Genomic DNA, 12,785 nt, shown 5'->3' with positions numbered 1-12,785 from the left:
AATTAGTTTAATATCACAACCACAGGCCTTAAGTGTAAGCAGACATTTGGATGTTTGGTTCTCTCTTCTATCATCACACTTAAACAGGGGTTTCATGTTATGCGCTCTGTAGCTCCTCTGCATGAACACGATCTCTCTTCTCAATGGTGAATAAATGCATCAACGACAAATGACAAAAACAGCTGGCGACTCTGGCAGGATAAAATTTGCAAGATAATGTCTATACATCAATAATAAATGTATGTGTGTTGTCTTAATTCCTCCAGTCCCTCCAGTCTTCCCACCCCTAGCTATTTGTTATAATATTATTTACTTTATTATCATAATCATAAACACACTGGTTTGTAACTCAAGCAGATTTATCATTCTTCTAGTTATTACCCTATAGCACCTAATGAATACATACTGTATACATAAAATAGCCCAAATCTGTGTTGCAAAATAAGGTATAATTAGAATTTTAAGAACTGGGTCCCCTACAAGGATAGCATTAAATTTTTAAGGGTCCTTTGGGGTTTGGAAACCTGTTATATATCACTCAGCTTGCTACTCTATGCCAGGAAAGAAGCAAAATCCTAATGTCCCACTTAACCTGCATTTATCCCATAGTACAAACTGCATGTGGAGAAACATGAATGTTATTTTCAGAACATACTCTCTCTTTCTGATTATCTGTGGCCTTTACTTCCTGCTGCATTATCCTAACAGCTATATAACCCGTATCAGTATTCAAAGCATTTCTATAGGTGTAACATTGATCGCTGCATGCATAGGGTAGAATACATTTCCAAATAAGGCTTGATGGAAACTTCATTTCCTCAGAGATCTAGAGCCCCATTGCACAGAGACACCATGCTTTACGGTTGCTTGCGGAATGCAGAAACGTCGTCTTCTTACCATGCAAGGGGCGTTCCGTAGCGGGTAGAAGAAAAGCGGGCTTCGCACCTGGGCTGATCCTCGCTGACCTTTGGGCTGACTGTCGATGGCCAACAAGGCCCCTGCCAGACAGAGTGATGAAAAACATGAAAGAAAAAAAAAATCATCCCCTGAAGAAAAGATGAAAGACAACCAACCAAAAGCTTATTGTCAATCTTTAATAAAGATTATTTATTAACCATGTCTGCATAAATTATTTCACTTTCTTTTTAATTTATTAAGGTTAGTACTCAACCTTGCGCTTGGTAAAATATTTATTTGAATAAAACAGCAATTTTTTGTTGTTTTGACTTCAACTAAGATGTTTAGGCGGAGCACCTGGTGATGGACAGCTGCTTCGGAGGCTTTGGGGAATGGATGGATGGGCCCTCCATTGTGGGCCCCTTCCTGGAACCAGCTGCCAGCCGCAATCCTCTCTTCCGAACGAGCAATAGCTGCCATTGAGGAATTGACCTGGTTGAGTAAGAGAATGAAATGAGACATTTTGAGAATACTGAGAGACCTGAGAGAAAAGAACTGAGAGGGATGAAAAGAAAAAAGTGAAATATGGGCTAACAATCATATCCCTTAGCTCAAGAGCTTAGAAGCTTTGATGAGAAATAGTCTTTGACCGATTTTTAAATGTCTGAAGAAGCATAAGAGGCCAGCTGAGTGTTGCTGAGTGCAAATGAGGATATGGTTTTGAGGTAAAGGAACAGAAAGGCAAGTGTGTAGGAAGGCCATATTAGAAATGATCTCAAAGCACTTCCATCAACAGACAATTCATTCCACCCCGTGCAGGGCTGCAGGGATGAGTTTGACCTTCATTAAGAAACATGGGGGAAGAAACGTGGTTGCCCTCCAGCGATCCACTGCATTACAGAGGATAAATTACCTGCTGGCATGCAACTTACAAGCTTTGTTTGAGGTTCGTACAATCCAGTGTTAGGCATATAAAATGACACGCTTCCAAGCAGAGGATGCATTCATGAGAAAAAGTCATTATGGGAACTGGCTTGTTAATAAATGAAGAAGAATAAAGGAAGCAGAACATTTTTTTTTCATGGTTTTAGTTGTCTGTTGTCTCCTGAAACAACCTAGCCCAAAATAGATTTCTAACAAAGAAATAAGTTAAAAAAAAAAAAAAAAAGAGCTTGCACTTCTATATCAATATTTTTATTTAAATCAATGTATTACTCATACCTCAACTGGCACTATTTATGAAATCAAAAGTACAATGAAGATCTGGTCATAAATCTTTCGGTCTATATATAGACTGCAAAAACAAAACAACAACAACAACAACAACAACAACAAAATACGTTTCTCCTCAAATTTGATATATTTCTCAAATTTCAGATATTCACTGACTTTTGTCATTAAAGTATGTAAAATAAACTAAAGCACAATAATAACTCTGATTCTGAAAATCAGTCAAATTTAATTTAGAATTGATCTTACATTATGACAGTTGCTTTTTTGACAAATTTATTTAAATTTATTAAAACACAACAAAATGGGGTAGAGTGGGGGAAATGCCCCTCTACTGTTTTTTTCCAAAATAACCACAAGATGAAATCAAGACACATTTTTATTGTTACAAAATACTAAATTAAATAATGTTTATTATTTAATTTAGAATTATAATCTAGAATTATAATCTAGAATTATAATCACTAAAACTATGATAAATGTGCTCTTTTCAGAGCACATTTAACTTTCGTTTCACAGAAAAAAATTACACAGTCATTTTCCCCCACTCTACCCTACTGATGTTGGTCTTATTCTTTTAATTTTGAGTTTTGAAATGACCTTGACATTATTTTGTAAGATTCATCTATAACAGGCTTTTAAACAGAATCACAACTGCAGTGTCCTTTCTTCATCTGGTCTTCAGAAGTCAATTTTCATCAAGCTTAACAACAAAGTTCATTAAAGAGACAATAAAATCTTGTTGTGCAAATTAAATGTACTGAATGTGTTTGAAAGAGACTGATTAACGGATTGCTAATCAATATTAATATCTGCGGTGGCATATCGAACACGAACAGTGACATTTAGCTTTGTTCTAACAATAAACAAAGCTCAGAATCCTGTTAAATTTCCAAACACGTGTGTGTTGCCTTTCTTTTTGCACTGCAGGTGGACCCACTGAAATTTGATTACAGCTGCTGCTCTGTATTGATCTGAGAGGTGTGAGGCAGGATCAGCTAATCATCCGCTGAGGGGAGATGCTACAGCGCTGGACTCACTGCCATTAACCAGGAGAGAGTAAACACATCGACCAGCATGACCACACTCATGAGAATTAGCATGGAGAGCAATAACAGGGAAAGAGAGAGAAAAATGGCAAAGAAAGAAGAAATGCTCCGTGCAATTTGAATGACACAGGATGAGATTGCAGCTTTCCGTTTTGCATTGTGAAGCTGAAGGAACGGATCACTAACGAATCCTCTGTGATGGAATGAAGTTGCATCATACAAGACAGATTATGGCAGGAATGAAATAAAGGATCGGGACAGTGTGAGCCTCTGATCTTTAAAGTAAGGGGAGTTTTAACACAGAAATGAAGAAGCAGGGAATGATGGGAAAAAAGTGGGACCATCAGAGAGAGAAAATAGGCTAACTGAAGTGAAAACTGTTCAGTGGTAAAAAGTTTTAAAGTACAATGCAGCAGTGAAAGTGTGACTGATAGGCTATAGAGGTTCCAGCTAAAAAGCACATAGATTTACCTCATCCCACAAATTTACATATATTGTGAGTATCAGTTTCACTCTGCTACTGTTATTAGGTCAATGCATCACACTCATATTTTACATCATATTCAGTTATCATATTTACAAACCTCTAAAAAATTATTGTGGCATTACCATGATAAAGAAATCAGATGGTAACACCATAGTCTTGAACGACTGTCATAAAAAAACATAAGTGCAAATAGCCCTCCTTGATGGCAGAGGCTTTTTACACTAACTCTGCCCACCAACGTGTGATTGGGCTAGTCAACACTACAAAAGACACTTGCATAAAAATAGCTCCAAGGGCCCAGTTGGTAAAGCGTGTGAAGTAGTCTTTTTGATGCGATCAACCTGGGTTCGAATCCGCCTTTTGCCGATTTTTTTTCTCCCTTTTTAAATCTCACATCATATCAGAAAGGCATTTATTTTCAATAAAAATGAAAGAAATAATCTAAAAGTTGAAAATAAAGTATTGGTTAGGGTTTAGGGAGGGCTTATTGTCTCAATAGGGCAGCATCCATTTAATAATTTGAATTAAAAGTATAATTTACACTTAATACATTATTATTACATTCCACTTTAGAATGTACTACAATGGGTTTGTTAAGTGATCATGTAATGCGTCCACTGAACGCACCAACGAACGCTGTTTCCGGGTCCAAACCACAACTCATTTCACTTGAGAATACTATCTCAGCAGCCGTTTATGAGCACTGTTTATTCATATTAAACATTTAAGATAAACGTTTTCAAATATATGGTGTACACTGTCTTCATGCTCACAGCGTCCCAAACACAAATAATTTTTATATGCATTTATTTATATTCATATTGTTATTGTATGGCTAGGATTTCGGTATGGAGTTAAAGGGTAGGATTATAATTTTTTGGTAGTATTATATCACATTGTGAGTGTATAATTAGTACCATTTGTTGTTTTCTCATGTCATCTGATAGAGCGTTTGGACCCGAAAGTCACGGAAGAGGTGACACTTGACGTCAGACTTAACAAGCGAATACTGAGGTGCAGATAATTGCCTCTATTTGCAATAAGTATTATAAATCCTGCAATTTTAATATAGTGTAAATAGAATCTATAGCTATTTGTACTTCGTGTAAATAGCATTTATTGTTAAGAATACATGCTATTTTCATTTAGTGTAAATAGCATCTATTGCAAATAGCCGCTGCCAAAAAACCTGTATTGTCTTTTAAATACTTTTTTGTTTATAGTCAAATAACAACAATAACAAAACAAAAAAAAAAAAAAAAAAAAAAACTAAAAATAAATAATAATAATAATAATAATAATAATAATAATAATAATAATAATAATACATTGTTACTTTTATTCAGAAAGGATGCATTAAATTAGTAAATACATATATTTACAGTAAAACAATGAAACAATAACACAATAAAACAAACAAATAAATAAATTCCGTTTGAACCTTTTTATTAATCAAAAGTCCTGAAAGAAAATAAATAAATAAATAAATAAATAAATAAATAAATAAATAAATAAATAAATAAATAAATAAATAAATAAAACAATGATAACAATAAGACCCATTATTCGTAATTTCGCACCAATAATTACTGCTAATAATTGAGCACTAAATCTGCCTTATTACAAAGATGGATTATGTAACACTGAAGACAAATGAAAAGTTTGCTTTTCCATCACAGAAATAAATTATATTTTAGAATATAATTAGAATATAATAAGTTACTTTAGATTGTAATAATATTGCAATATATTACTGTATTTTTGGTCAAATAAATGCAGCCTTGGTAAGCATAAGAGACTTATTTTGAGGGGAAAACAAATAATATAGTTAATTATAATATATCTTATTTTGCTGTAAGACAAAGAAATCTGCGATCGGTGTGTGTGTGTGTGTGTGTGTGTGTGTGTGTGTGTGTGTTGCCCATAACGCATTTTTTTTTTTTTGAGAGAAACACTGTGTCTGGGATGACAACGGTTACTGAACCAAAACAACTCCCACAATGTCCAATAAACACAACTTCTGTTATATAATGGAAAAACACACAATGACTTCATTAAAGAGCTGCTGTTGCCCTCCTGAGTCCCCGTCTGCTGTCTCGTCCTCCAAATGAACGGCACTAATACTCACGGCAATGTTCCCCCTCATCGTCCCCTTGTGGACAGTCAGGGTTGAAGTCACACAGCTGGCCCACATTGATCTCCCGGCCTCCTCTGCAGTGATAGCGGCCCCGGAGAGTGACGTTTTGAGAGGTTCCTGGGCGGAGAAAGACAAGAGGGAATCAGAGACACTAATTACAGTGACAGTTCGTCTGAAGGAGCCAAGGTTTAAATCCCTCAAGGGCACAACGGTGATAAAGCAGAATTCCAATCCCAGCAACTCTCTGATTCCAGGGTCACCCTTGCTTAAGGTGCAACATTTGCACAAGCAGCCCTGATCATTAACCATTAGCCCACCTTTACCTCATTTTTCTCGTACATCTTCTTTTACAGCTGCACATTAGGTGTAACAGGTTACTTCGAAGAGGTTTACTTTATGTCTTTCCAATAGAGTTTCCGCCAAGAAAGTAAATCAGAGGGTTACATTAAAAGCTTCTGTGCAAACAAACACAAAGACATCAAGTAAATTCAGCACTTTGTGAAACTAAATGAGGCAGAAAGAAGACATAAAAGAGGCTAAGCCTCTTAGTAGTCGCTTGTTTTTTATGGCTTCAATGACAGGAAAGGATACTGACAAAGGCTATCAACAAATGAAAACACAAAGAGCCCTTTCCTGTCCAATAAAGATACAACAGCCATTAAAAAATGTGTTAATGTAATGAGAACTCAAGCACAGCTCTAAAGAGAGAACTAGGATAACATTTCAACATAAACATATACAACTTCTGCCCTTTTGTGAGACGAGATACGGATCATTTTTGTCTGGCGCCATATATATGTTTGCTGTTTGCATATGGAACGCTAGCTGAACAACGCTTTAGAATATGTAGGACGGAACAATGGCCCAGATAAGTAGCGTGGCGACTGGATTTATGTGAGTTGAATCTGATAGCATCAGAGCGAACACAACGAGATGTAAGCGCGGTTTGCATATCTATGCAAATGGAAGACAGTCGCGGGGCTGTACAAACGGACCGGCTCACCAGGGGTTCATCATTGTACTGCTGACAATGATAAAGAGATAAAGAGAGTGATTGTACAGAAAGAAAAATGAGGGGAAAAACAGGCCTACTGATGTGATTCACTTACTTCCTTCTTAAAAAGAAAGAAAAAAAACAAAAAAAACAAGGGAGATGTGATTTTATCACTGGTGGCTACAACCGAGGCATAACGCACCCTTAATCTGGGTGATGATAGATTTTGTTTGGAAGACACATGACAAAAGATGTTCATCTGAGACAAGCAGATAACAAAATAACCAACGCTGGGCTAGGATTTCCAAAATTTTAGCAGCCGTAGTTTCAAAACAAGCTCGCAGCAGAAATCATACAGAATACAACAAAATGTTATAATGTCATATTACAAAAATAAGTAAACAATTTAATAATACGTTTGAAAACATAATGCCATTGATATAACAACTGATAATAATAATAATAATAATAATAATAATAATAATAATAATAAGATTAATATTTTTTTTCATATTCATAAGGATTCATTTGATGGTTGGCCTGGCTAGGCTAGTCAAGTTGGTTTTAGCTGGTTGTTTCAGCTGGTCTCCCTGCCTGACCAGCTAAGGAAGTGGCCAAAACCCCTCTAAAACCAGTCTACTGACCAGCTATGACCAGGTTGGAAGACCAGCTAAAACCAGCCAACCAGCTTAGCTGTTTTGTTGTTGTTGTTGTTGTTGTTGTTGTTGTTTGTTTGTTTGTTTGTTTGTTTGTTTTCAGCAGGTCATCAAAATATCAGCATTGTACATTAAAATGCTGTAAATATGTCAGTATTGTCCATTTTAGTGTATGCAAAAACATAAGTGTATATACATTTTATGTAAAATGCATTTGAATTATCACGAGAACACACTGCATAGTAACATTAAAACACGTTTTAGGCTTAATATCAAGAAATGTGCATTGTGCACAACTAGTACTCCAACAAAAGTTTTATATCAGTAAGTCTTGAGTGATATGTCAGTAAATATGATATTACATTAAACTCTTCCTGCTTATCCTCCTCCTTATTAACTATACTTAGTATGGCATAAATTTTAAATATATTACTGTTTTTTACTAGGGATATTACATTTTTAATAAGATCTGAAGTACACTACAAATGCATGTCCAATACCATTAAGTGTACTTTTTCACAAGTAAAATTTAGATCCAATAAATATTAGAAATATTAAATCCAATATTTTGACACAAATTAGATTTTGTTTTCCCACCTGTTTCCATTGACTATTACATACCATTGTACTAGATCAACTTATATTAACATCTGCAAAACAGTGTAATTCAGGGAACGTGGTTGAAATTTTTATAACTATTCACAGAATACACGTTGATCAGCCACTTAATGGGTGAATGCATCATCCTCAGTGTCTATGGCAGTTGTGGCCCTGAATCATAATTCCTGGTTAAAGAGATGCTGAGTGAACATTGTGCAAATACAGGATGAGGATTTGTTTTTGTTTTTTTAAGTGCAGGATGTTTTTAAGGGTCCATTTACTCTCTTTCAGTCTTGCCTGATGACAGAGCGGCTAGGGATGGATTCTTTTCTATAACCCATCTGACTCACTTTCATACGTCTCTTGCGTCAAATTGTGACTCTGCAACTGCAGACACATTTACACGCATTGAGCGAGAACCATCAGTTCATGTAAATGGCATAGCAATTAATAGCCCTCCTTCACATCTCAACATAGCAGCCTTGCAAAAGAAAAAAAAAAAAATTACTAATAGTCTTTTTAATCAAACGCTGTGTGTGTATGGCAAGTAAAGAAAAAGAGGAGAAACAAAAGTCGAGGAGGTGTTAATACACCAGTCTGCTCTGATGCAGCTAGGCTTTGTGTTGAGAGAACAAAGATGTGATGGATATGTCGGACTAGCGTCGGTGTGCGAGTACTAAAATGATTTAATTATTGTTCGGCAGACATTTGACAGCCAGCCGTAACAGTGAGTCATACCACTAGCGGGCAAACATTCATATCAGTGAGCTGAAAGCTAAGCTAAGATAAAAGACGCTCAATCTGTCACTGCACATGGGGAAAAAGCTTAATGACCATCATGAAGGTTCACAGGCTCTGCGACACAAATGCTAACCCTTGTAAACACTGCATGGAAAATGCGCTGAAACATGAGTCACCAAGAATCAGGCTCTGAAATATTGTTTCCAGTCAGATCCTTCAAGTTTCAGTCACACATTTCATGCACACCATATGATCGCTTAAATAGTTGCCTTTGCAATCATTAATATAAACATATAATCTTGCTCCAAGGAACATTGTGTTAAAAGGCTGTTTCTGTCCAAAAATCTCCTGACGAACCTGGTTACAATTCCGGAAGAGTCTTTTTTATTCTAGCTTATTTTCACGTAGGTGAATCATGCTTTTATTTACTATGTATGCACTATTGCACTATTATTAATATTTCACTATTACACTATATATGGAAAGCTCAGAGCTCCGGTTGTATCAGCACAGGAAATATTTGAAGTCACTTTAATACTCTCTCTCAAACAACAAGAATGATTACCAACAGAATGAGAATTTAATGACTCCTTTTGAAACACATCGCCGATGAAGGTCACAGCAAGACGGTCGGAAACTTGGTTTCAGACTCCATTTCCTCCATCTTTGTTGTTGTAACAAGAAGTAGGCCACGCAGCATGCTAAGTTCATGCATTTTTTAAAAAGGCTCACATTTCTCAACATAAAATGTGAAAATACAAAACAAGCAACAAGAGGCCTATTTCACATCTATAGCTCAGTGGATAGATTTTTGAGGCATTAGTACCTACATTAGTCAACTAAGGATATAACAGTTTGCGTTGTTCATCAAAGCAGGCAATTCATGCACCGGCCATTGAAATTAATTATTAATTAAATGCTTTCTTTGAGTCACTCTGGCCATAATTAAATATGAAAATTAGTTATTTAACAAAGAGAGAAGATAATGATGCAAAGGTGAATGGGGCCATAGGGTAAACATATTGAATGTACACAGAAGGGTACACAGAGTGATTATGAGGTGTGTGTACTGTATGTCCATTATAACACAACATCACAGCCCATATTGCACACTCTAGACAGATACAGCTAAGCCAGTCTGAAATGTGTTCTCTGAAAACAAGATGACAGTGAGTACTCTGACTCATACAGGACGTGCTTTTCTCTATAGCATTAAGCACAATATTCTAAAAAGAGCAGAGACTTTCTTCGTCCTGATTCTGAGAATCTGCCTAATGGGACCAGACAAAAGAAGCAAATTATGATTCTCTGCAAGTTTTTTTGCACATTGCTGATGTCCTCACACTGCTGAATGATTCTGATAATACAACACTGCAAAGTATGTTTGCTGGTTGGAGTCTGCTATTATAAAAGAAGCTGATAATAAATCTCATATTGGAGTAGGCTGATAATGGTAATACAGACCAGGCTTAAAAGACATTGACCTGTTTTTCTTCCTGATAATCTCATCATGATTATTTTTATTCATACCTGCATTTCCCTATCCTTTCCATCACGTATCAGTTCTTTTCTTCCTTCCTCTGACCTTTTAATTTTGTCTGTACCATTTTAAACATCTATTTCCCCTTCCTTGTTTCAAGCTTTGTTAGATCATCCCTGTTATACACCAATTTCTACAATGCAGATCTGCAATCTGGAATCTCTTTCTTTTCTTCTTTCTTTCTTTCATGAAATTAAGAACCAGTCAAGATGCCTATAAGACAACTCATCTGTGCTCCATCAGTCTGCATTACATCTGATTCAGCAAACTGCAAGTCATTACTTTTGGTTGCATCAAAAGTACCAAAAATTCAGAAAATAATGTTCTTCTTATCCTGTCTCAATGCAAGGCTTTATTAACTGCACCTTTAATTCTCTCCATTTCAGTTATGTATTAAAAATCATATTACCTTCATTAATTAAGTAGTCCATGGGGAACTTAGATCTTAAGTCTCATGTCTGAGCTTTTCATCATGAACGGCAAGTCAATCTGTTTACCTTCATCTCACTGAATTATATTAAATGATTATATGAAAAAATCCAGGTCCTTACCAAATAATCAGTGATCAGCCCTGAACATGAAATTTCTACACAGGCCTCAAGAATGGATTGAGAAAGTTAGGTCAGCGCACCTTGTGTTAGTTGGGGCAGTCCAAGCCAATGTCTTTGATCTACAGGGAGAGCCGTAAAGTTAATGCCCTTGAATTACACCCGACTCTCCCTCAGGACAACAGACGAAATGGGGGGCATCTATTTAGGAGCTCAATGAACTGTTCAGACCCACACTTGATTGGCTGAGGTAAGGCCTTGGCATCATTTGTCTTTGTCAGATTATTCTACAATGCCTGAGGGGCAAAAGCATGCAATGAAATAACTGGTTCATTTTCTTTGACTATTTTTTGGGGACGTTTTGGGGCTTCTGCATTAGAGGAGAAGACAAATCAAAGGGGACAAGCCAGTGAGGAAGACAAAGTGAGCTGATACACCAAAGCTCTTATTGCTAAAAGATGGTATGTGTTCCTGTAAGATAATATAAAAGCCAGAGCACGTATGTTAGAACCGCCAACCCTTGCTCGCAGCGTATCTGCTTGTGCACTGACCTCTACATGTTTGCAACTGTGTAGTTCTTAAGGCCATAAAGATACTCTACACTAATGTTTCTCAACACGGTTCCTGGACGGTCCCCAATGCTACACATTCAAACTCTTCCTAATTAAACACATCTGAATAAAACTTATCAGCTCATTAGTAGACACTCAAAGACTTGAAATGGGTGGGTCAGATGAGTGAGACATCCAAAATGTGTACTGTTGGGCTGCCTCCAAGAACAGGGTTGGGAGACACTGCTCTATGCAAGTACGCAAATTCAGACACAGAAATTTGGCCAGTGCATTGCTAATTTGAGATTACACAGTTGCCTACGTTCTTGCATTCCTGTTGCAATTTCAAACCTCAGTTGTCCAATTATCCAAATTGCTTAACTATTATGTTGACAGTGTAGCTTTAACTAACTTGCTCAGCAAGACTTGCTTTAAACTTTTTCTCATCAAAGTAATTGACCCTAAAGAGAAAACTTAAAATGCTGATAATGTGCTACATACTAGTGTTATGAATTCTGACATGTTTAGACAAATCCACAGACCAGTTTAGCCTCATTCATGAACAAACAATTTAGACTAGTTTTGGGAACTGGATCAACTGATTAACTGAAACAATTAGACTGAAATGGCTGATTTTCTCACCAGTGGAGACTGTTGTGTCTCTAGGGAAAGCCTGAAATCAAGATAACTACTTGAAATCAAGTAATTACTTGAATCTCAAAGAATTTCATAATAGACCTTGCTGAATTCGAGCGCCTTGTGGGCCACAATTTTGCAGAGATGATCTTCAGCTTGAATTGCAGATATCAGCTATTAAAGGGAGTTACTAGCTAACCAGCTAATAAAGGTCTTCAGGATTACCAAAAAAAACTACAGGTTGGTGTGCTGGAGCAGGCTTGGAACTAAGCTCTGCAGAACTGCGGCCCTCTAGGGGATGAGTTTGGCATCGTTGGTTGAAATCAGGGGTGCCCAAACATGGTCCTGTAGGGCTGGTGTCCTGCAGAGTTTAGCACCAACTTGCCTCAACATACCTACAGTTCTAGTATGCTTAGAAAGAGCTTGATTAGGTGGTTCAAGTGTGTTTAATTGAGGTTAGAGCTAAACTCTGCAGGACACCGGCCCTCCAGGACCGAGTTTGGGCACACCTGGTTTAAATCATAATAAAGAATATCTGATGCCCCTTACAAAAAAGAAGTTTATTCAAGTGTGCTATTAGTATACTTCTTTTAAACTATAAATAGGAAAGTATACCTTTAGTCTATTTTTTATGTACTTCTTTGAAATATACTTAAAATTATATCTAAGTAAACATGACTTATACTTAGAAAAAGTCTAAATAAAAATGAGCTATACTT

General features: G+C 36.5%; 1 protein-coding gene across 2 annotated transcripts in view; it reads right to left on the bottom strand.

The window, feature by feature from the left end:
* Window positions 1–12,785, bottom strand: part of alk (ALK receptor tyrosine kinase) — a 457,480-nt gene that overhangs the window by 55,562 nt on the left and 389,133 nt on the right. For both annotated transcript variants that reach the window (XM_051134137.1, XM_051134139.1), the window contains exons 6-8: window positions 5,792–5,917; window positions 1,255–1,389; window positions 898–998 (exon numbers count right to left, since the gene is read on the bottom strand). In XM_051134137.1, coding sequence (XP_050990094.1) covers window positions 898–998; window positions 1,255–1,389; window positions 5,792–5,917 — 362 coding nt within the window. The remainder of the gene's footprint in view (window positions 1–897; window positions 999–1,254; window positions 1,390–5,791; window positions 5,918–12,785) is intronic.

This window comes from Labeo rohita, chromosome 17, assembly GCF_022985175.1.
Source record: "Labeo rohita strain BAU-BD-2019 chromosome 17, IGBB_LRoh.1.0, whole genome shotgun sequence".
NCBI lineage: Eukaryota > Metazoa > Chordata > Actinopteri > Cypriniformes > Cyprinidae > Labeo > Labeo rohita.
Note: the sequence above shows the minus strand (reverse complement) of the source record. Positions and strands in the feature narration are given on the sequence as shown.